This window comes from Haematobia irritans, chromosome 2, assembly GCF_050003625.1.
Source record: "Haematobia irritans isolate KBUSLIRL chromosome 2, ASM5000362v1, whole genome shotgun sequence".
NCBI lineage: Eukaryota > Metazoa > Arthropoda > Insecta > Diptera > Muscidae > Haematobia > Haematobia irritans.
Genome location: NC_134398.1, coordinates 101,367,664 through 101,391,220, shown reverse-complemented (window position 1 = coordinate 101,391,220; position 23,557 = coordinate 101,367,664). Strand labels below are relative to the sequence as shown.

At 37.3% G+C, this 23,557-nt stretch overlaps 1 protein-coding gene and 3 long non-coding RNA genes across 4 annotated transcripts in view; 2 read left to right on the top strand and 2 right to left on the bottom strand.

Annotated features, from left to right (window-relative positions):
* Positions 1-19,319, bottom strand: part of LOC142225898 (serine/threonine-protein phosphatase PP2A 65 kDa regulatory subunit-like) — a gene marked incomplete in the record, with an annotated part of 366,424 nt that extends 347,105 nt beyond the window's left edge. The window contains 1 exon segment of the mRNA XM_075295757.1: positions 19,019-19,319. Within this exon segment, the coding sequence (XP_075151872.1) occupies positions 19,019-19,102 (84 nt within the window).
* LOC142225901 (uncharacterized) lies at positions 4,370-8,976 on the bottom strand. Its single transcript, XR_012719499.1, has 6 exons — positions 6,002-8,976; positions 5,785-5,949; positions 5,421-5,724; positions 5,135-5,301; positions 4,965-5,070; positions 4,370-4,899 (listed from the first exon to the last, which is right to left on the bottom strand). It is a non-coding gene; the product is annotated as an uncharacterized LOC142225901 (long non-coding RNA).
* Positions 19,320-19,980: 661 nt separating the features above from the next.
* LOC142225900 (uncharacterized) lies at positions 19,981-21,314 on the top strand. Its single transcript, XR_012719498.1, has 3 exons — positions 19,981-20,310; positions 20,376-20,739; positions 20,804-21,314. It is a non-coding gene; the product is annotated as an uncharacterized LOC142225900 (long non-coding RNA).
* Positions 21,315-22,831: 1,517 nt separating this feature from the next.
* On the top strand, positions 22,832-23,340 carry LOC142223600 (uncharacterized). The gene is made up of 2 exons (XR_012718814.1): positions 22,832-23,090; positions 23,158-23,340. It is a non-coding gene; the product is annotated as an uncharacterized LOC142223600 (long non-coding RNA).
* Positions 23,341-23,557: the final 217 nt, after the last annotated feature.

Genomic DNA, 23,557 nt, shown 5'->3' with positions numbered 1-23,557 from the left:
AGCGAGTACGGTGCATGTTGTTTGATGCCGGTTTAAATGAAGTATACTGGGCGGAGGCTGCAATGACTTCAGTCAATTTCATAAATCATGTACCATGTCGAGGTAACGAGAGCAGCCCTGAAGAGATGTGGTCTGGTAGAAAGCCAAATTTAAATCATCTACGCGTTTTCGGGAGCAGAGCTTTCGTACATATACCAAAACAAAAACGTTAAGCTGGGTTATAGCAGCGAAAGTAAGGCGTACAGGTTACAAGATCCGGTTACCAAGAAAATCGTCACAAGTCGAGATGTGATCTTTATAGAATACATAAACCAGGTACGTACCTTTGAACAAGAAAATTCTAATCGGATCTCTCCCGTAGTGGCGACACTCTGACAAGTCGAACTTTTTCTAAGGTAACGACATCAAGAGGCTGGTTGGTATCAAGGACGATTTAAGCTAGTCGCATTTGAGGACCAGAGGTCTATAGAATGTTTTAAAGCTGCTCTGATACTAATTGGTGAAGTTTGGGAAGGAGCTGCTCTAAAGTTAGTCCAGAATAAAGCCATACCGGCTAGAACTAGAGCACATGCGTGGATACCTGCAAACCCTTCTGACCCTGAATCTATTTTAAATAGGCTGAAACGATGTAATCCAGATCTTCCAACAGCTGATAGGAAGGTTGACCGTTTGGATACACGTAAGGAAGACGGCTGAACTGACACTTCTGAGACTTAGGAGCTTGAACACGCTGGAGAGGACAGCCTGCAGGCATACTGAAATTCTGGCCGGGCAGTATAGAGGGACGGACCATATGGCCACGGAGCATGTTTATCATCACAAACCGACATACATTATACCAAGTATGGAGGAGTGCGAAGACAGGAGGATAATTGATACTATCATTTCTGTGATTGAAGACATTTCAATTAAAAATTAATTGGATCAATTAATTTCGTGATTGAATCAGAAAAAATTTTTTGTGTGTGGCATGCTGCCTGATCTAGACTCTCTTTTTGTTAAAAGTATTTGAATAGTATATTCATATACGTATCCAATATTCGTTATATTATATCACTAAGTGTAAGAAGATATGTAATGAGAAATTGAATAAATATTACAGTTCTTTTTCAACCACCAAACTAACAGGTTATGGGCCCAGGCCACGCGTGTTTAAAATTTAGTTTTATAAACTGTTAAAAAGAAAAAGAACGTATTTTGTGAAATTTTCGCGAGAAACAATTCTTTAAGATGGCTTCAAGTAATTTGTCTTTCCCATTCGACAAATTACGAGGTAGAGAAAATTTTGACATCTGGAAGCGGCATGGAGCATTGTAGCATGGAGCATTGTAGCAAACGGCCCAATGGAAGGTGCAGAGCTAAAGGCTTTAGATGAGAGGGCACTTGCTGAAATAATTCTCATGATCGAGCCAACAAATTTTGCACATATTGCCAATGCGAAAACAACTAAAAATGCCTGGGACGCACTCATGAAGGCTTTTGAGGATACCGGTCTCATCCGAAAAGGTGGACTTCTCAAGCACTTGGTTCAAATGAAATTGTAAGATTTTGAAAATATACAGGTGTACGTGAGCCAAATAGAGGTGTGCACGTGAGTAATAGTTTACTCACGCACACTCACGACTGCAAAATCATACTCACGCACACTCACGCACGATATTTTTTGGTAGGACTCACGCTCACGCACATTCACGAAAAGAAAATTTGTACTCACGCACACTCACGCACGAAAACGTCGTAACTCACGAAAAATACCGTGACTCACGAAAAATATCGTGACTCACGAATAATTTTATGATTAATTTACCTTACCGAAGTGTCTGAAAACATGAGCATTATTAAAATCGAGAGTGTTATTAAACTCTTAACATCCCAGGTGTCACTAAAATTGTAATTGCATTTAACTCTTAAGCGTTATATGTTGGAGAGCAGGAATATTTTCGTGAGTGTAATTCTTTACTCACGCACACTCACGAAGATATTATTTTCGTGACTCACGCTCACGCACGACATTTTGGTTTGTTAATCACGCACACTCACGCTGTTGTCATCAGCGTGACTCACGACTCACGCACGAATCACGAAAATGTTCGTGAGTCACGACAATTTCGTGTCACGTGTACACCTCTAGAGCCAAATCATAATGATGTCACTGAAAGTACAACAATCAGGCTTAAATTTGGATGATGAATTGGTTGCATCACTAATGCTGGCGGGTTTGCCCGATGAATTTACACCACTTGTTATGGCAGTGGAAAATTCAAAATCCAAATTAAGCGTTGACATAGTAAAGAATTTGCTTTTACAAGATGCAAAATTTGATTGTCCAGTAAGAATAACGTAGATGGGAAAAGTTCGTTAGCAGCATCTTTGTTTTCAACTTCTTTACCGGGGAACGTCACAACAACTCAGGAGCCACATCACATCTGACAAATACCAAGAACATATTGCAAAATTCTAAGAGAGTAGCGAGAAAATGCCGATCGAATGTTCTGGAGATGTGCGTGTGGTTTTGCAGTCTGATAAAAAAAGACGAATGCATTCATAAGAGATGTTGAATATGTTCCACAAATGGCGGTAAATTTGCTTTCTGTTCGTCAGCTGACCTTGAAAGGCAATAGAGTTGTTTTCGAAGAGGACAAGTTTGAAATATACAACAAAGGTGGTGAAATACTTGCGACGGCTAAAGTTGTTAACAATCTAATTATACAATTATTTTTCGAGCTTTATGGACAGATATAGATTAAGGAACATGGTTAATAGAGCCATTGAAAAGAAAACGCCAGATACAAATCTATACACGCCTGGACTGTACATGTTTCGGTTCGGGCGAATGAACCTTTCCACAGCCTTTAGTATAGATCTGGCTGGGAGAGATAACTCAATTTTGGGCCCTTTATGCTAACTTCTTATGGAGAAAACATTTGGGAAATTTCCTCTTACAAATTGAATTATCTTTTCTCCCACTGTACATCATCTTTTCATATAACTTACAAGTCCCTTAATCTTATTTTTATTTCGTTTTGTTACATAGTAATGCAACAACACGAAAATTATTTTTAGAAAGCTAATTTGTTAGAATTCACCTAAGTGGTGAACAGTCGAACAATGCTTATTGTTTCTACAGTCATCTACAACATGTGACAACTTACAGAAACTGGTTTCCAGGATACAACAACGCGTACATTAGTCGTGTTTTTCCTAGTTTTACGACGGGCTAATCGTTGCTTATTATATTTCATGTTAGCCTGATATCGAAACAGGCAATTGACGTCCAAATGCATTATATCTAATTATACAATTATTTTTCGAGCTTTATGGACAGATATAGATTAAGGAACATGGTTAATAGAGCCATTGAAAAGAAAACGCCGAACGAACCGAAACATGTACAGTCCTGGCGTGTATAGATTTGTATCTGGCGTTTTCTTTTCAATGGCTCTATTAACCATGTTCCTTAATCTATATCTGTCCATAAAGCTCGAAAAATAATTGTATAATTAGATATAATGCATTTGGACGTCAATAATTGCCTGTTTCGATATCAGGCTAACATGAAATATAATAGTTGTTAACAATCTCTATAAACTAGATTGTGTTGTTGATGTAAACATGGAAAATGCAATGGTGGCGAAAAGTAATTTTGAATTGTGTCGGGCACATTTACGACGACAACTTAAGAAAAGCTACACCCAGAAAACAAATTCGTTGCCTCAACCGAATTATTTGCCAACCGAAAGCAGGTGGTTCCATCAACTATCAATGATATCTGTCAGCACAACTAACATTTGGCAATTGTAACTACATGGTAGTATGTTGGATCAACTTTGCATTGGTTGTCGCAATTTCATATTAATTGTTTTGTTTGTTGGTGCAACCGCCCTCGATTTTCCTTACTATTATCCTAACCAAATTCCAATATCAAATGAAAGGGCAGATTATATTGAGATTTTATTAATTTATTACAAGATTTACAATCATAATAAACTACGAAAATAAATACAAAAGGTGCTAACAAGAAATGTTTTTGATCTACATATATCCCAATAAACACAAACGTTTGAAAAATGCCAAATTTCAACAATTTTTCAAACATTCTTTCAAAGGATTAGGGTAATATTTAAGTTGAGACATTGTTGAGAAAATCGCGTTCTCAACAAAAAACAGACATTACCCTCAACAGTGACAATCAACACATTAGCAATAATATCTCAAGTGTTATCTTCAAATTGAAATGCATCGCTACTCAATAATTTGTCAAACAATTTTCGATGCGAGTCAAATTTAAAATTAACATCGTTGCAAATACTTTTCAACCTAAGTTTGTATGAATGATATCCCCACTTCAAATTGAAAGTCAAACCCAAAATTCTATGAATTTTGTATAATTTATTCATTTTCATCAAAACAAAATATATAATAATACACTACACTACATAATACATTACAATACCAATTGATAAATAATAATCTGATTAACATATCAACAAATAAGAACAAAAAAAAAACAAACAACAAAACTTTAAATATCTTAAACATTATTAGTAAACACGTTTGCATTGATCATTCGATTTCCTTCCTGTTGGTGTCATAAAACAGCATTAAAATGTATTAACATGCGGGCAATTTGAAATTAGGAAAGTGTTAGAATTGATTTCCAGCAGAAGGAATTCACAAAATATCCATTTTAAACTGATAATAGCATATGAATTAAACTGACGATGTGATGCACATTTTCATCCAGAAGTTGTTGATTTCAACAATTTGTTGTTTTTAACAATTTTAATTGGTTGCACTTGTAATGTTTCTGGAAACTTTTTCTTGTCGATAAGCCACTCATTTTTCATTGGTCAGCTTCTTAATTTTTGCAAGAATGTAGCATCCAAAGATTTTAGTTTTCTGCAAAGAGATTTAAATTTAGTGACTTCTCTAAAGTGTTGAAATAATTTTTCACATTGACGTACCAATTATTATAAACTATTTTAAGCAGTTCCAGTTAATTGTCCACCATTTTTTCATCGGTCAGCTTTTTAATGTTTTCAAGAACGTAGAATCCATAATTTTAGTTTTCTGCAAAGAGATATACATTTAGTGACTTCTTTAAAGTTTTATTTCATTTTTTATTTTCACTTACCTATTTTTATAAACTATTTGGTTATTTGTCTGAAATTTTCCATTTTTTTAATTTCTTGCAATTGACCACGAACTTCGTTGCACAAATAAGTATTGAAAACCACATGGTTTTTTCGTTGCATTTTAGGGTAGTGTTTTGTCAAAGTTTTCTCATATTATCTTCAACACCTTTTCAAAGATTTCGTCAACATTTTGGCAAATTGGAAGTAATTCGCAAACAATTTGAAGATGTATTGAAGATGAGCTATTTTAAGTCAAGTTGAATTTATGTTGAAAATTATATTTACCCTCAAACTGAAAAGTTGTTGCATTTGAAAAACGCTCATCCTGTGTTTATTGGGATGTGAGATCAATTTACATTACAATTTACAATTTTTTATAGGTAATGTTTGTATACCAATGAAAGATGGCTATTAGGTTGCAATTATGTGGTCAAACTACAGAACCTAATTCAATATATACTTGCCAGAAATTTCTTCCTTAAGCCTCTAGATATAAATACAGATCGACTTAGACTCTTCCTGTATTCTTAATACAATAAAAAAAGCTCGTTTGCCGTAAAAAGTATTTGTGTTTGTTCGTGTATGAAGCCTGCAATTTTTATGGAAACTTTTGTAATATTCCTTTTTTATAAATCGGTGTGATACTTACCTGAAGGCAACTTCTTTTCTATGGGATCAACTTTATTCAATGTATTGCGGACTATTATCAAGTAAATGCTGTTCCCCGTTTTGCAAATTTTGTAGCGTCATACCATTTACCATGTCGATGTTGATATAAATATTTATTTGTTGCAACAACTACCTTACGCCCGTCCTATAATTGAACTAAGATTCTATTAGTATACTCAACTTTTGGTTGTACCAACCATTTGTTGATTCCCATGATGTAGATCTCACTATGCTGGTGGTTAGCTCAACAATTTTATGCAGCATAAAACCAAATTTATCGGCATTGGTTATTGTAACCAATAGAATGGTTATGGGAATTTCGTTTTGATCCTGTGAACTTTGTTATGGTCGTGTTGAATGTATAATGGGGAAAATAATCAAAACATTGTTCTTGTAACAAAAAATAAGTTACTGACATCATTTCCTCATTGTAATTATCGAATTGCAACCAACCATTTCTCTGGGTGTATAAAAACAGCCGACGGGGTGAAATGTGGAGATGGAAATATAGGCCATAAATGTGTAGTGTATAAAAGGAAAACAAACACGTTCATCGTTCCAGGAGAGAGGCCATCGTGCTGAAAATTTACTAGAAGTTGTCCATTCTGATGTTATGGGTCCTCTGAGGACAAAATCATTTTCTGGAAACAATTTTTTTACTAACTTTCGTCGATGATTATTCACGAAAAGTATTTGTGTGCCCATTAAGCGAAAATCAGACGTTTTCGAAGAATTTAAAAAATTCAAAAAATTTGACGAACAGCAATGTAATGCCAAAATAAAAAAATTTTCGAACTGATAATGGCACAGAATACACGGGCAATATTTTTTTCTGGAGGACTCAGGTATACGTCATCAAAAAACAGCAACATATACGCCAGAACAAAACGGCGTGGCGGAGCGCATAAACCGCACTATTATGGAGCGAGTACGGTGCATGTTGTTAGATGCCGGTTTAAATGAAGTATACTGGGCGGAGGCTGCAATAACTTCAGTCTATTTCATAAATCATGTACCCTGTCGAGGTAACGAGAACAGCCCTGAAGAGATGTGGTCTGGTAGAAAGCCAAATTTAAATCATCTACGCGTTTTCGGGAGCAGAGCTTTCGTACATATACCAAAACAAAAACGTTATAAGCTGGAAGCTAAATCCAAAGAATATTTTTTATGGGATATAGCAGCGAAAGTAAGGCGTACAGGTTGCAAGATCCGGTTACCAAGAAAATCGTCACAAGTCGAGATGTGGTCTTTATAGAATACATAAACCAGATACGTACCTTTGAACAAGAAAATTCTAATCCGATCTCTCCCGTAGTGGCGACACTCTGACAAGTCGAACTTTTTCTAAGGTAACGACATCAAAAGGAGGTAATACCTCACGAAGGAGATTCAAGGAACGCAGAAATGCTTTGTTTATCTTAAAGAAGTTAGGATCAGTCGACCCAAGCACGCTGTCGGCTAAACAAAGCGATTCCTTAAAATGGGCTCAAGGAATTCTTGAGACTGGAAAAAGGGAACGATCGCCGAATGAGCTACCTTCCTCCAAAAGGGTTCAAAGATCGTTCGCCTCAGTTGACAGCCTTGTGATGGCTATCATTAATAAAGGAGCATTGGACGGTATGGTTCCAAAGCAAAAATGGGGGAAATTGAGAATGCTCTGTCTGTCGTCTACTCACAGGTGCTGGAAAAGTTTCCAGGCCCAGATCCTCGACACCAAGAGGCTGGTTGGTATCAAGGACGATTTAAGCTAGTCGCATTTGAGGAGCAGAGGTCTATAGAATGTTTTAAAGCTGCTCTGATACTAATTGGTGAAGTTTGGGAAGGAGCTGCTCTAAAGTTAGTCCAGAAGAAAGCCATACCGGCTAGAACTAGAGCACATGCGTGGATACATGCAAACCCTTCTGACCCTGAATCTAATTTAAATATTCTGAAACGATGCAATCCAGATCTTCCAACAGCTGATAGGAAGGTTGACCGTTTGGATACACGTAAGGAAGACGGCTGAACTGACACTTCTGAGACTTAGGAGCTTGAACACGCTGGAGAGGACAGCCTGCAGGCATACTGAAATTCTGGCCGGGCAGTATAGAGAGACGGACCATATGGCCATGGAGCATGTTTATCATCACAAACCGACATACATTATACCAAGTATGGGGGAGTGTGAAGACAGGAGGATACCCTTCGGAACCCTGAACATGTATACGGACGGATCAAAGATGGAGGAAGGAACGGGCAGCGGAGTCTATTGTAGTGAACTAGGAATAAGGGAGTCTTACACGCTGGATAGTGATTGCAGTATTTTTCAGGCTGAGATTTCTGCGATCGCAAAGGCTGCTGAGTCGCTGTTGATGAGGCCGTTATTCAGAAGCGATATCAACTTCTTCATCGACAGCCAGGCAGCTATAAAGGCATTGTGCAGGGCTGACATAAGGTCTAGTGTAGTCAGCCGCTGTCGTCGAGAACTCAAGGCTCTCACTGAACAGCATAATATAACTCTGCGCTGGGTACCTGGGCACTATGGGATAATAGGAAATGAGAAAGCGGATGTGCTGGCTAAGTAGGGTGCTCGTGGAACGAACAACGTCCTAGCGGACGGTTTTCCTCCAGTATCTTCTTATCATTACAGGATAGAGGTTAAATATGATGAGCAATGGCGAAGACGCTGGGTCTCTTCGGATGGTTGCGAGCAAACCAAGTTGATATGGGATGAAAAGAAACGTAGGAACTGTGAAATTTTGTTGTCGATGAACAGAGAGGAATTACGGCCATTGATTGGTATCATAACAGGACACAACACACTTGGGAAACACATGGTAAGAATAGGACTTAAAGACGATGATATCTGTAGATGGTGCCTGGACCCGGAAGTTACGTAGGACTCGTACCACTTCCTGTATCAGTGCCCAGCTTTATCCTTTAGAAGAAACAAGATACTGGGCTCCTTTTTCTTTCAGGCTCTCACTGATCTGCGGGAGTGCAGCTTACGGAACATACTTGTATTCATCAGGGCCTCTGGTTTGTTATTCTGAGATTTCTTTCAAAGAGAACGAGCAGGTGGAAGTTTCTGGGACAAAGCGGCCGCATCGGAAGGAGAAAGATTGCAAAATCACATAGAGGGATCACAATGGACCTATACTGGTCTAAGTGGGCATCAATACAAGAAAATAGATGTCCCCCTCTACAACCTAACCTAACCTTAGGGGGTATTGAAATTCCCTTTGGTGAGTGTGCAAAATACCTTGGCGTTATTTTGGACAGGAAGCTGAACTTTAAGCTTAATATTAAAGGGCGAGAAAAGCAACGGTAGCTTTGTACTCGTGCAAAAAGGCAATAGGAAAAAAAGTGGGGACCAAAACCAAAAATTGTGCATTGGCTATACACGGCAGTGGTTAGATCTATAATACTATATGGTGTTGTAGTCTGGTGGCCGGCACTTCAGCAACCGACAAGTTTAGATAAAGTTCAGCGTATGACGTGCTTGGGTATCTCAGGCGCATTCAGTAAGACAGGAACAGATTCCCTTAATGTCATGCTGCATGTATTGCCTTTAGACATTTTGGCCAAACAGTCAGGTGCAACAACGGCTGTACGGTTGCGCGAGCTATCGCTGTGGTCGGAAAAAAGTTACGGTCACAGTTCGGTCCTCAAAATAATGCCAGATGTGCCTAAAGTAGTGGATTACACTTTGGCGAGTCCACTTTTCGACAAAAAGTTTGAGACTCTAATTCCCAACAGTGAGGCGTGGTGCACACAGACCCCGGGGAATAAAGAATATATAGATTTCTACACTGATGGCTCCAAATTGGATGGACAATTGGGTTTCGGAGTATATTCTAATGATCTGAACTTCGAATAGCGAAAAAATTACCTAATCACTGTAGTGTTTTTCAGGCTGAAATATTAGCAATAAGAGAGGTGGCGAATTGGCTGAGAAGTAATGTTCCAAAAAATGTGGGCATTAATATATACTCAGACAGTCAACCTGGAATAAAATCCTTGGACTCTGTGTTCCTTAACTCGAAAACGGTCATCGACTGACGCAAATCTCTCAATGAGATGGCTGAGCAGTACAATATTCACCTAATATGGGTGCCTGGCCATAGGAACATACCGGGGAACTGCGAAGCGGATGAGTTGGCAAGGCTAGGGACTACCTTACATATTCCAGGGGAACTAGAATCTGTTGGTATGCCCCTGGCTACCTGCAAGCTCATGCTGCGTGAGAAGGCTGTTATGATGGCAAATGTTCGATGGGAGAATTGCAAGGGCTGTAACGACACCAAGCAAATATGGCCCCATTTAAACTTAAACTGCACACTAGATATGCTAGTGTTCTCGAGACGTCAGATATCACTCCTGATATCTGCTATAACGAGTCGCTGTCTGATAGGCGATTTTGCAAAAACTATAGGCGCGAAGTATAATGACTATTGTATGAGCTGTCATGATGCGGAGGAAAAGGAATTAATTAAACACCTCTTGTGTGAGTGTCCTGCATTTTGTGTAAAGCGCAAGCAACTTTTAGGAGCATATAGCTTCAGATTACTGGCGGATCTGGAAAACGTTAACTTAAGCAGTCTGCTAATGTTTTTGGAACAATCTGGTTGGTTCAACAAAGAAAAATAATCAAGAAGGTTCAGCGGTTATATGTAATAGGTACTTTTTAGGTAATGTGGTATCACAATGGACTGAATAGTCTAAGTGAGCCTGAATCTTAATCGGGCTGCCACTTTAACCTAACCTAACCTAAGACGAAGACGATTTTATTAGTTTCGAAGAAGACGAGAGTTTTGAAGACGCACTTGAAAATAGTGGCACTGGTGAAAGCGACAATGATGGAACATCTAACAACAGTCAGCCAAAAGGACGTTCGGAAAGAATTGCGACAAGACCGCGTAGAAGGTATAATTTATGCGTCACCGAAACAAGCGGTCAAAGTTGGAACGTCGTCCCAGAAAACTACAACGAAGCCGTTGCATCAACACAGGCCGATGTATGGAAAGCGGCAATGTTTATGGAAATGGATTCACTTACAACCAATGAAACGTGGTACTTGACCGATCTGCCAAAAGGAAAACGAGGCATAGATTGTAAGTGGGTGTACAAAACTAAAGTTGATGCCAATGGACATGAAGTATGTCACAAAGCAAGATTGGTAATAAAGCGTTGTTGTCAACAAAAAGGAGTGGACTACGAAGATACTTTCGCATCTGTAGTTCGTTACACATCTTTGCGTTTCCTTTTTGCTCTTACGGCGAAACACAAACTTATTATACATCAACTTGATGCAGTGACAGCCTTCTTAAACGGCGACCTAGAAGAAGAGATCTTTATGAGGCAACCACAAGGTTTTGATGATGGCAGTGGTAAAGTATGTGCCTTAAAGAAATCCCTGTATGGTTTCAAGCAATCATGTCGCGTTTGGAAAAAGAAGCTGAACGAGGTATTGTTAAAGTTTGGTCTGCAGAGAAGTGAAGTTGACCAGTGTGTGTACCATTGTGTGGTCGACGACAAAATGTTATATGTAGGCATTTATGTGGATGACGTTTTAATATTTTGTAATGATGTCGACATTCTCAAACGTGTAAAGGAAGAATTGGCATCAAATTTCAAGACGAAAGATCTGGGCATGAGAATAACCTACAACAAAGAAAATGGAACTATTAAAATAGACCAGACAAAATACATAGAAGAGATATTAAATCGTTTTAATAAGAATGCCTGCAAAGCTGTGGCAACACCTATGGATATTGGTCAAAAGATTTCTTCGGAAATGTGTCCATCCGATGAAGCTAAAAAAAAGAAATGGAGATTGCCCCTTATATGCAAGCTGTGGGAAGTCTTTTGTTCATAGCTCAAATTACACGACCCAAAAAACGTTCCCCAAACACTTTAATTACATTTGTAACGGTTGATTTGGCAACTTTTTGCGATTTTGCCAGCTTTGCGTGCTAGTAGCTCGGATTTTCGCGATGCGCGAGCAAAATTTTGATACGCTGCTCTTCTTGCTTGGACGGCATTTTGACAACTGAAGAGTGAATTCCAAAATCAAAATAGGAACAACATTCTACACACACACCTTCAAAATGAGGGGTGTTCAGGTTTTTTAAATGCAAAATTGAAAGAAATACGTCAAGTTTATATTGACCAAATTTTGACCGTATCACCCTTTATTGATTGCGAACCATTTCATATTTCGAAATTGATTAAAAAAAAGTAACCGTGAAAATAAGCTGGTTTTTCACCTTGAAAACTGAACATAGTACTCAGCTTAATTTTGCATAACCAAATCGCGCAGTGGACAGCCATTTTTGTTTTGTTTTTATTTTATTACTTGACACATTTTTCTCTGTATGCAGCTTAATTAAAAGCTTTATACCAACATTTCTTGTAATGTAGTGTATAAAGTGATTCACAAAAGAATTCGTTTTTTGCTTTCTTCAAATCAAATGTATTTTTTTGGCGTTTAACATTTTTATTAAATAGTTTTATTGAAATGTTTTCATGGACATACATAAAAGAAAAACGTAAATAAAGAGTAAAGAAATTAACTTCCCTGTATTAATTCTAAACATTAAATAAAATAAGTAAAAAAAGAAAGAAAATCTTCATTCCAGCGCTGCTTAAAATTGGATTCCGAGATAGAGTCTTGTTCCAACAAGACAACGACCCAAAACACACGGCTTGGGTGTGAAAATATGGCTCCTTCACAACACCAAATACATCAAAACGCCACCGCAAAGCCCAGATACCAACCCCATTAAAAAGTTGGGTCTCATTTGGGATCGTGGAACAGACAAAACCAAATTTCATCTAAGGCAACCCTTAAAAAGTGTTCAGGAAGAATGGGGCAAAATCTCTCAAGAAACGTGTCGAAAATTGGTAGAGTCGATGCCAAGGCGACTGGAAGCCATTTGCGCAAAAAAAGGGCACCATACCAAATACTAAGTGGACCAAAATACTGTCTCATACAATGTGATTACTGATGCGACGAATACTTTTGTGAACATTTTTTGATTTAATGTTAAGAATTAATATTAGAGCTCGACCGAAGCGGGTTTTTTGCTGAAGCCGATGTTCGGCAAAAAAAAGCAATAATCGGCCGAAGCCGATTATTTTCCTCAAATTTGTAATTAAAGAAATTTGGTGTGTTTTAGTTCAATATTAGACTATTTTGTCAACAAATGCATAAATACAACAATAAAAGGTAATTCAGTCCAGTAGTTTGATATTATAATGACAAAAAAAATATTTTTTATAATTTTTTACGTTTTATTTGTACTGGGTGTTTTGACAAATTCAACATTTGGACAAATCAATATCAAATAAATTATTAAAAAAGCTTCGGCGTCGGTTAATCGGCCTGATGACGTTGAAGGCCGATTCGTGGCCGATTATCGATTTTTGGTCGACTGCCGAAGCCAATGTTTCGGTCGAGCTCTTATTAATATAGCGAAGTTAATTTCTTGACTTTTTATTAATGTTTTCCTTTCATGTATGTCCACGGAAACATTCCAATAATTCTATTTAATAATAAATAAGGAACGTCTAAAGTCGGGCGGGCCGACTTTATTAAACCCTGCACCACTTTGTAGATCCACATTTTCTATACCACGTCAAATCCGTTCAATGTGTTTGGTGCTATATATAAAGGTTTATGTTCTCATATACATATATTTAAATCCTACGGGATCTGGACAGAGTTCTACAAGGTTAGGTTAGGTTAGGTTAAAGTGGCAGCCCGATTAAGATTCAGGCTCACTTAGACTATTCAGTCCATTGTGATACCACATTAACTAAAAGTACCTATTACATATGGGCACTTCTAGTTTTAACCGCTGAACCTTCTTGATTATTTTTCTTTGTTGAACCAACCAGATTGTTCCAAAAATATTAGCAGACTGCTTAAGTTAACGTTTTCCAGATCCGCCAGTAATCTGAAGCTATATGCTCCTAAAAGTTGCTTGCGCTTTACACAAAATGCAGGACACTCACACAAGAGGTGTTTAATTGATTCTTTTTCCTCCGCATCATGACAGCTCATACAATAGTCATTATACTTCGCGCCAATAGTTTTTGCAAAATCTCCTATCAGGCAGCGACCCGTTATAGCAGATATCAGGAGTGATATCTGACGTCTCGAGAACATTAGCATATCTAGTGTGCGGTTTAAGTTGAAATGGGGCCATATTTGCTTGGTGTCGTTACAACCCTTGCAATTCTCCCATCGAACATTTGCCATCATAACAGCCTTCTCACGCAGCATGAACTTGCAGGTAGCTAGGGGCATACCAACAAATTCTAGTTCCCCTGGAATATGTAAGGTAGTCCCTAGCCTTGCCAACTCATCCGCTTCGCAGTTCCCCGGTATGTTCCTATGGCCAGGCACCCATATTAGGTGAATATTGTACTGCTCAGCCATCTCATTGAGAGATTTGCGGCAATCGATGGCCGTTTTCGAGTTGAGGAACACAGAGTCCAAGGATTTTATTGCAGTTTGACTGTCTGAGTATATATTAATGCCCACATTTTTTGGAACATTACTTCTCAGCCAATTCGCCACCTCTCTTATTGCTAATATTTCAGCCTGAAAAACACTACAGTGATCAGGTAATCTTTTCGCTATTCGAAGTACCAGATCTTTAGAATATACTCCGAAACCCACTTGGCCATCCAATTTGGAGCCATCAGTGTAGAAATCTATATATCTTTTATTCCCCGGGGTCCGTGTACACCACGCCTCACTGTTGGGAATTAGAGTCTCAAACTTTTTGTCGAAAAGTGGACTCGCCAAAGTGTAATCCACTACGTTAGGCACATCTGGCATTATTTTGAGGACCGAACTGTGACCGTAACTTTTTTCCGACCACAGCGATAGCTCGCGCAACCGCACAGCCGTTGTTGCAGCTGACTGTTTGGCCAAAATGTCTAAAGGCAATAGATGCAGTATGACATTAAGGGAGTTTGTTCCTGTCTTGCTGAATGCACCTGAGATACACAAGCACGCCATACGCTGAACTTTATCTAAACCTGTCGGTTGCTGAAGTGCCGGCCACCAGACTACAACACCATATAGCATTATAGGTCTAACCACTGCCGTGTATAGCCAATGTACAATTTTTGGTTTCAGTCCCCACTTTTTCCCTATTGCCTTTTTGCACGAGTATAAAGCTACCGTTGCTTTCCTCGCCCTTTCTTCAATATTAAGCTTAAAGTTCAGCTTCCTGTCCAAAATAACGCCAAGGTATTTTGCACACTCCCTAAAGGGAATTTCAATACCCCCTAAGGAAATGGGCCTAACTGTGGGAGTTTTGCGATCTTTGCAGTACATGACTATTTCTGTCTTTGCAGGATTTACCCCAAGACCATTATCTTTCGCCCATTTCTCAGTCATCCGGAGGGCTCTCTGTATAATATCTCTAATTGTTGATGGGAATTTTCCCCTGACTGCTAGCGCCACATCATCTGCGTATGCCACCACTTGTATCCTTTCTTTTTCTAGGGAAACCAGAAGGTCGTTTATAGCAACATTCCAAAGAAGAGGTGATAGAACTCCTCCTTGAGGAGTGCCTCTGTTCACATACTTTTGTATGTTTGCTTGTCCTAGTGTGGCTGAAATACGTCTCTTCATTAGCAGTTCGTCTAACAGCCTGAGTATACATGGATCAACATTCAGAGTTGTCAGTCCATTTAATATCGAGCTCGGGTGGACATTATTGAACGCCCCTTCGATGTCTAGAAACGCCACGATTGTGTATTCTTTGACAGATAGTGAGCTTTCAATAAAGCTGACTAGTTCATGTAGTGCGGTCTCAGTAGACCTGCCCTTCGAGTATGCATGCTGTCGTTTCGAGAACAAACTTGAATCGATGCTAGTTCTAAGATAAATATCTATCATCCTCTCCAGAGTCTTAAGTAGGAATGAGGATAAGCTGATTGGTCGGAAATCCTTCGCCCTCGAGTGAGAGGCTTTTCCCGCTTTAGGTATGAAAACGACTTTTGTTTCCCTCCACTTTCCTGGGATATATGATAAGTTGATACATCCTTTATATATCACCGACAACCAGGGGATAATTTTGTCAGTTACAGCTTGTAACTCCGCCGGAGTAATTCCATCAGGTCCAGGGGATTTGAATGGTCCAAAGCTATTTAGCGCCCATCTTATTCTAGTTTCCGATACAATTTCCTCGACAGGAAACGACCGCTGAGCAACTGTGGCACCGCCAGTACATGGTTCAACCGTCTGATTTCCAGGAAAATGTGTGTCCAATAGTACCTCCAGCGTCTCCTCACTGGACGTTGTCCAATTGCCCTCCGATGTTTTAATGAAACCTGGAGCGGAGTTGGTGGATGCTAGAACCTTCCGTAGTCTGGAAGCCTCGGACGTATTCTCAATACTGCTGCAGTAAGCATTCCAAGAGTTATGCTGAGCCTTTCTCAGTTCTCGCTTGTATCCTCTCAGATTCTTCTTGTAAGCGTCCCAGTCCTCAGGGGCTCTGGTGGACTTTGCCTTGTTAAAGAGCTTCCTGCAGGATTTCCTCATATTACTTAATTCCGTAGACCACCATGGTGGTCGATGTTTCCCCCTTGGCTTTCCTCTAGGGCATGCAGCTTTCAGTGAGATGTTGAAGGCCTTAGTAATCCGCTCCACTGCGTGTTCGATATCTTGCACATTTCTCATAGTTGTCTCTGTTATTTCCGGTATCATCATATTGAACGATTCCCTATACCTATTCCAGTCAGCTTTCCTAACATTTGGCGGAAATATGATCTTGGTGATATGAACATCAAATTTGAAACTGATGTAGCGATGATCTGAGAAGCTGTGTTCACTTAAAACCTGCCACTCAGATATCATTTCATTCAGTTCTTGCGAGGCCAAGGTGATGTCCAAAACCTCTTGCCTGTTTTTAGTGACAAAGGTTGGGACATCTCCCTTGTTGCAAACTACCAGATTAGTACGCAAAATAAACTCTATTAGCGACTCTCCCCTTGCATTAGTATCACTACTTCCCCATATACTATGATGTGCATTCGCATCGCATCCCATAATGAGTTTCGTCTTTGTTTTCCGTGACTCCTCCACTAAGGTCTTAACGGCATATGGAGGCATCTCCCTGTCATGTCCCATGTAGACCGAAGATACCCAATATTTGCATTTGGCTATTTCTAAACTGGCAACGACAGTGTCTGTATTGCACATTGAAGGAAGCAGAAACAAGTTGAGCTCGTTTTTAGCAATTATACAGGCTCGATTTACACCATTACCACTATACTGCAATAGTTTGAACCCCGGAGTACTTAATTCACATATTTTGTTTTTATAAACATATGGTTCTTGAATAAGAACTATATCTATGTCCCCTTTCATCAGGAGAACTTTTAAGGCAGCACATGCAGCCTTACAATGATGAAGATTTATCTGGAGGATCCGTAGGACCATCGAGATTTTCAACAACCGTCACATCAGCCGCTTCAATCGAGTCATCAAGAATGTCCTCTTCAGAGATATCGGTGACTCTCGCAATAACCATAGGTTCAACTTTGGTGAGTTCTGAGGCAGTAGAAGCCTCCTCACGCATACGGTATCTATCCATGTCTTCAAATGTCTTGGTATCCCCCTCGACTTCGCAAGAGGATCCGCTTAATTCTGATTCAGACAGAGGCTTGTCCATTTCTGAATCCTTTAGCTGATCGTTTTTATACACCTTCATTTGGATATAATGAAAGCCATAACATACACGGCCCTGGGACTTTGCTAGATGTGGCAAAGACTGAGTGTTCTACAATACTATAGACTTTAAATTTAAGTCGGCTAATGCCCCGGGGTGGAACACGATGTTAGTAAACGAATATACGAAACATTTAAATCTGAACCAATTTTGAGGAAACTTCGATTTATCACTCGATAGATATGCATTAGAAATAAAGAAAAATTTGAGTAATTTTTACAAGTTTTCGACTTAGCAGTGGCGATTTGATAAGGAAAATGTGGGTATTTTGGCCATTTTTGCCCAGATCGGAAAAACATATATATGGAAGCTATATTGAAATCTCAACCGATTTCAACCATGCATACTTTAGTATGCTAATTCTACTCCCTGTGAAAAGTTTTACGTAAATCGGTCTAAAACTTTGACCTCTGTGGTCATATGACGGAAAATCGGGCGAAAGATATATGTGGGAGCTATATCTAAATATGAACCGATTTCAATAAAATTTAGCACACTTGACAACATTAATAATTGTACTCCTAGTGCAAAATTTCTACCAAATAGGGCTAAAACTCTGGCTTCTGAGCCATATAAGTCTATATCGGCCGAAAGATATATATGGGAGCTATATCTAAATCTGAACCGATTTCAATCAAATTTTGCACACTTGACTAAACGACCAAGTGTTATGTTTGTTTCAAGCAAATCAGGGTGAAACTCTGGCATATATAAGTACATATCGGGCGAAAGATATATCTAAATCTGAACAGATTTCCTCCAAAATCAATAGGGTTCTATTCTGACCCAAAACAGAATAGAACCCTATTGAAATTTGAAGTCGAAAGGCTTAAACCTAGGCTTTGACCACAAAAATGTGTTCACAGACAGACGGACATGGCTAGATCGACTCTCGGAACCACACGATGTGTCTATATCGTCTACTTCTGGGTGTTACAAACATATGCACTAACTTATAATACCCTGTTCCACAGTGTGGCGCAGTGTATAACAATTTTGCTGTCCATGATAGTAGTCCTCTTTTTATTTTAAGACAAAGTTCTGTACTATCTCTATGATGGGTATGTAACCGCGTATGGCCATTTGGTATTGATTGTAAAATGAGTTTATTTGCCTTTTTAAGCAAAGATATTTGTTTGCTATTTCAGCAGAGAAAATTTTTTGCTGTTTCAACTAGCGGATGCTGAAACAACTACATTGACTGCATTCCCTTTTACAGCAAACTGATGTTTTTCTGATTTTTATGAATAAAAAAAAAGCTTTTGAGTGCAGATATCGCCTACGAGTATTTATAAATTGATGTTGAGACCCACAAGTGTATCCAAATCTAAAAAATGTTGGCAGGGTTTTCTTACTGCCGTGCCACAATAACAAACATTTTCAAAAATCCAGGCATTGAAACGGTTTTTTAATACAAATCAGTGCTTTATGCAAATTTAATTTTATGAAGATATAAACACCATTGCATTTGAAAATTACCTGTACGTCTTCATTTTTCAGTTCATCAATTAGAACTGCTATTGGGTATAAGGAGTCATTTGCTGTTTTATCACTCGCTGCCATTTTTCAAAACCTTGTATACAATACTGCAGATTTCTTAACTGCCACAAGCTCCTACTATTTCCTCTATTTCGTATCTCATTATTCTACTTTCTTTTGCAATCAATGTTCCTCCAATAATACAAAAATAGTACTTTTTACCACATATAGGTTCTGTTGAGTGTTGTCAATACCGTTCAAACGTCGTCGCAAAATTTCGACAACTTAAATATTGGCTTATGCGCTTTACAGACTATCAGTTATTCCGGACGACAGTGCTCGTGTCGAACATATCCCATATATTGTGCACATTATAATTTAAGTCCGACGGCATAATCGATACTGCTGCATGTTTATGGGATCGATAACACATTTACCGATTATTTAGTCATCGCCGACAAGTCGTATCGATCCGACACATTGTAAAATTCTTTACAAACACCGACATTCCGTCCGGAATAACTGATAACCTGTAAAGCGCATTAGTTGCATAGGGTGACACAAACATGGATAAAATTGCAAAAATACTCTTTTCGTACACACCAAGGCATATTAAAGGTGAGTATTAAGTTCGAGTTTAGCCGCTAAAATCGCCATTTTTTCACGATTACTTTTCTCTAATAATACTTTTTAAGGAATACAAACTTTTTGAAAACTTGCTTTGGGCTATTCCCCATCAAGTTATAATAAAATCTGCAACAAATATGTATAATTTTAGGCCTTTTTTTACTGTTTTAGTTTTCACTTTAGTGAAAAAAGTCGAACTTAATACCCACCTTAAAGAGGTAAAGTCATGCAATCAGGTGACTAATATCGACATTCATCTTGTCAAAGGCTTTGTTTACGTTTAGTAGGTTTGTTTACATTCTTTGTGTACATAAATATTACAATACAACAACCCAATAAACACAGAATGAGCGTTTTTCAAATGCAACACCTTTTCAGTTTGAGGGTAAATATCATTTTCAACATAAATTCAACTTGACTTGAAACAGCTCATCTTCAATACATCTTCAAATTGTTTGCGAATTACAACCAATTTGGCAAAATGTTGACGAAAACTTTGAAAATGTGTTGAAGATAATTGGAGAAAACTTTGACAAAACACAACCCTGAAATGCAACGAAAAAACCACATGGTTTTCAATACTACTTTGGACAACAAAGTTCGTGGAAGAAATACAAAAATGTGGAAAGTTTTTAATAATCAATTGAAATTGCTTATAATAATTGGTAAGTAAAACTAAAACACGAAATGAAAACTTTAAGGAAGTCACTAAAATCAAATCTCTTTGCAGACAACTAAAATATTTGAATGCTGATTCTTGGACACATTAAGAGACTGGCCGATGAAAAATGATAGTGGCTTATCGAGAAGAGAAAGTTTCCATAAATCAAAGTGCAACCAAAAAAACTTGGTATTTATTCTTTTCCATATCAACAACTACTGGATGATAATTCGCATCACATCGATAGTTTAATTTACATCGCATCATCGGTTTAATTTGTTATTTTGTGAATTGAAATTGCTGGAAATTTATTCCAATTATCTAGTCATCAAGTTCCTGAAAATTGCCAGTATTTTAATAACAACAATTTTGTAACACCAACGTTCTTGAGGAAAACACGAGGTACGTGGTCAGTTGGAAGAAATACAAACTGGTAAGTCAAAATAAAAAGTGAAATGAAAACATAATGGAAATCACAAAACTCGATTGTTTTGCAGAAAACTAAAATCATTGGATGGTATATTCTTGGAAGATGTTGGCCGATGAAAAACCGATGAAGGGAACAACAAAGAAAAGTTTTCAGAAAACTTACAAGGTGCAACCAATTAAAACAAAGTGCAACAATTCCTATATCAAGAACTTCTGGATGAAAATGTGCATTACATCAATGTACATCCCGTCATCAGTTTGATATTTTGTGATTTCCTCTTGCTGGAATCTATTCTAACACACAAGCCAGCAAGTTCCTCGATAGTAATTATTTCAAATTGCCAGGATATTAATTAATAGTTATTTGACACCAACATTATGGAGGAAATGGAATTATACATGTAAAAATGTTTAAGATATTTAAAGTTGTATTCATAGTTTTATTTATTAATACGTTTAATAAGATAATTACATTTTGATTGGTATTATATTATTATTTTTATATATTATTAATGTTATTTTTAAGATTATTATATTTGTTAACGAAAAAAATAATAAAATTTACAAAATCTCTAGAAATTTAGTATTGACTCTCAGTTAGAACTAGGATTGACTTTCATACAAATTGTGGTTTGAAAGTATTCGCAACAATGCTAATTTTTTATTTTTATCACATTGAAAACTGTTTGAGAAATTATTGAGTAGCGATGCATTTCAATTTGAGGATTACAATTGAGAAATTATTGCTATTGTGTTGAATTTTACTGTTGAGGGTAATGTCTGTTTTTTGTTGAGAACGCGATTTTCTCAACAATTTCTCAACTTGAATATTACCCTAATCCTTTGAAAAAATGTTTGAAAAATTATTGAATTTTAGTATTTTTCAAACGTTTGTGTTTATTGGGAACACTACACATACACAAAATGTCAACTTAAGTGACCTGCCATTTTAGTTTGACTTTCTAAATATCATGGGGTGTACACACGTTTGCTCGTGACTTTACCTTTAATTAATATGCCTTGCGTACACACAAAGAAAAAATTATCAAAAACTATACTATAAAAGCATACAATTTATCTAATTTACTAGTATTAAATAAGACTTTAGAAGTTTGTTTGGAAAGCAAAACAGAGAAAACTAGTTAAAACTGACAGAAGAATAAAATTGGTAAATTTTACAAATTTTTAACTGGCTTATTTGAGAAAGCACTTTTTGACAGAAATTAAAATAAAACTGTTAGAATAGCTAAAAATTACTGTTTCTATTTGCTATTTTCAATTTGTTATACATATTTATTACTGGTTACACCAAATTAAACTCAAAATGTATTATGACTCTTGATATATATTTATTACACACGAAATATACATGCAGCCCCCATATAAGTAAATTGAATCGCAAGGAATTCAAATTCTCCTCAAAAAAATCCAGCTATTTTTGTAAACTATTTTTATTTGTAGGAATTGTATTCAACGTGTCATCAAAATTTTATTGGTCAAATAGGTGCTTTTAGAAAAAAATCAAATTGATTCATTCTAAAAGCATACATTATTCTCTTAAGGCCTTGTTTAGTTGCCATTATTTCGCTAAAATAGCAACGTTGTAATATTATCCTAGTCAAACTCATTACGGGATGCGATGCGAATGCGCATCATACACAGAAAAAAGTTTACTATTTTTTATGAAAAATGAACTAACCCATAGTAAGAATGACCATGATTTGGCGCCAAAGATTTTTTTCATCATGATAAGTTCATGATTTTCTTATAAAATAGTTCATGTATTGCATCGTATTTTAGTTCATTATTACTATGAACATTATTACAAATGAACAATTTTTTGGGAAACCTGTATTAAGAAATTGGTTTGAAATACACTGTTTGTCGGTATAATTTTCAAAAAAGTAGAGAAATTGAGGAATCAAAGGTACAACAAGCCTGTATACAACTGAGACATTTTTCGTACAAAACAAGTCAATTTTCTATTACCACCAGTATTTTATTTCAAAAAATTATTATTATATTACACAAAACTATGGGTTATGATATACAATAAAGGAAATATTTTTATTAGAACGTTGGATGCAGTTACCCTGCCAGCATTTCAAAGTTCCATTTCATCTTCATCGCTACCACAGACTCGTAAATGTCACTACAACCATCCTACTGTGATGGGGGGCAGCATATCATAAAGTACAAAATGTACTTCATACATGTATTTTGCCATCACTACTTTTACAAAAGCCATTTTATTTTTTGTGAAACGCCAAGCGCAACCAGCTTGTTATATTTTATTTAAATAAAAACGAAAATAAAGTTCTGAAAACATAGATTTTACGCTTAAAATTGTGAAAGGTATATTGGTGAACAATTTTTGATTTTCCAAATGGAATAAAGTGATTGTTTTTCAAATATTTTACAGACACGCTGCCTCCATCGAATAAAAACACTGGCTGATAGACGCTGCAACATGTAACTCTACATCATCATTAATGCAAAAAATTATGTTAAATGTGATGTGATAGTGGTATAAATGTTATATTTTTAAGAATTTGTAAATGATTAATCAAATTAATAAATATCTAAACAAACGTGTTTTACTCGACCACAATGATTCTTTTACCACTATCTTAAAATGTGCTTTTTCTGATTGTTTGGAGGGTCTCTTATTGGCGTCGTTCTAAATTGATCTATAAAGGCACCTAATAATTGCACTAATGCGAAACCTTTTTGTAGTAACTTGGCGTGGTACAACTTCTCAATAGTGACGGCGCTTTTCCGACGAGTTTTTGATATCGTATATGATTGTTTTCGACGTACTG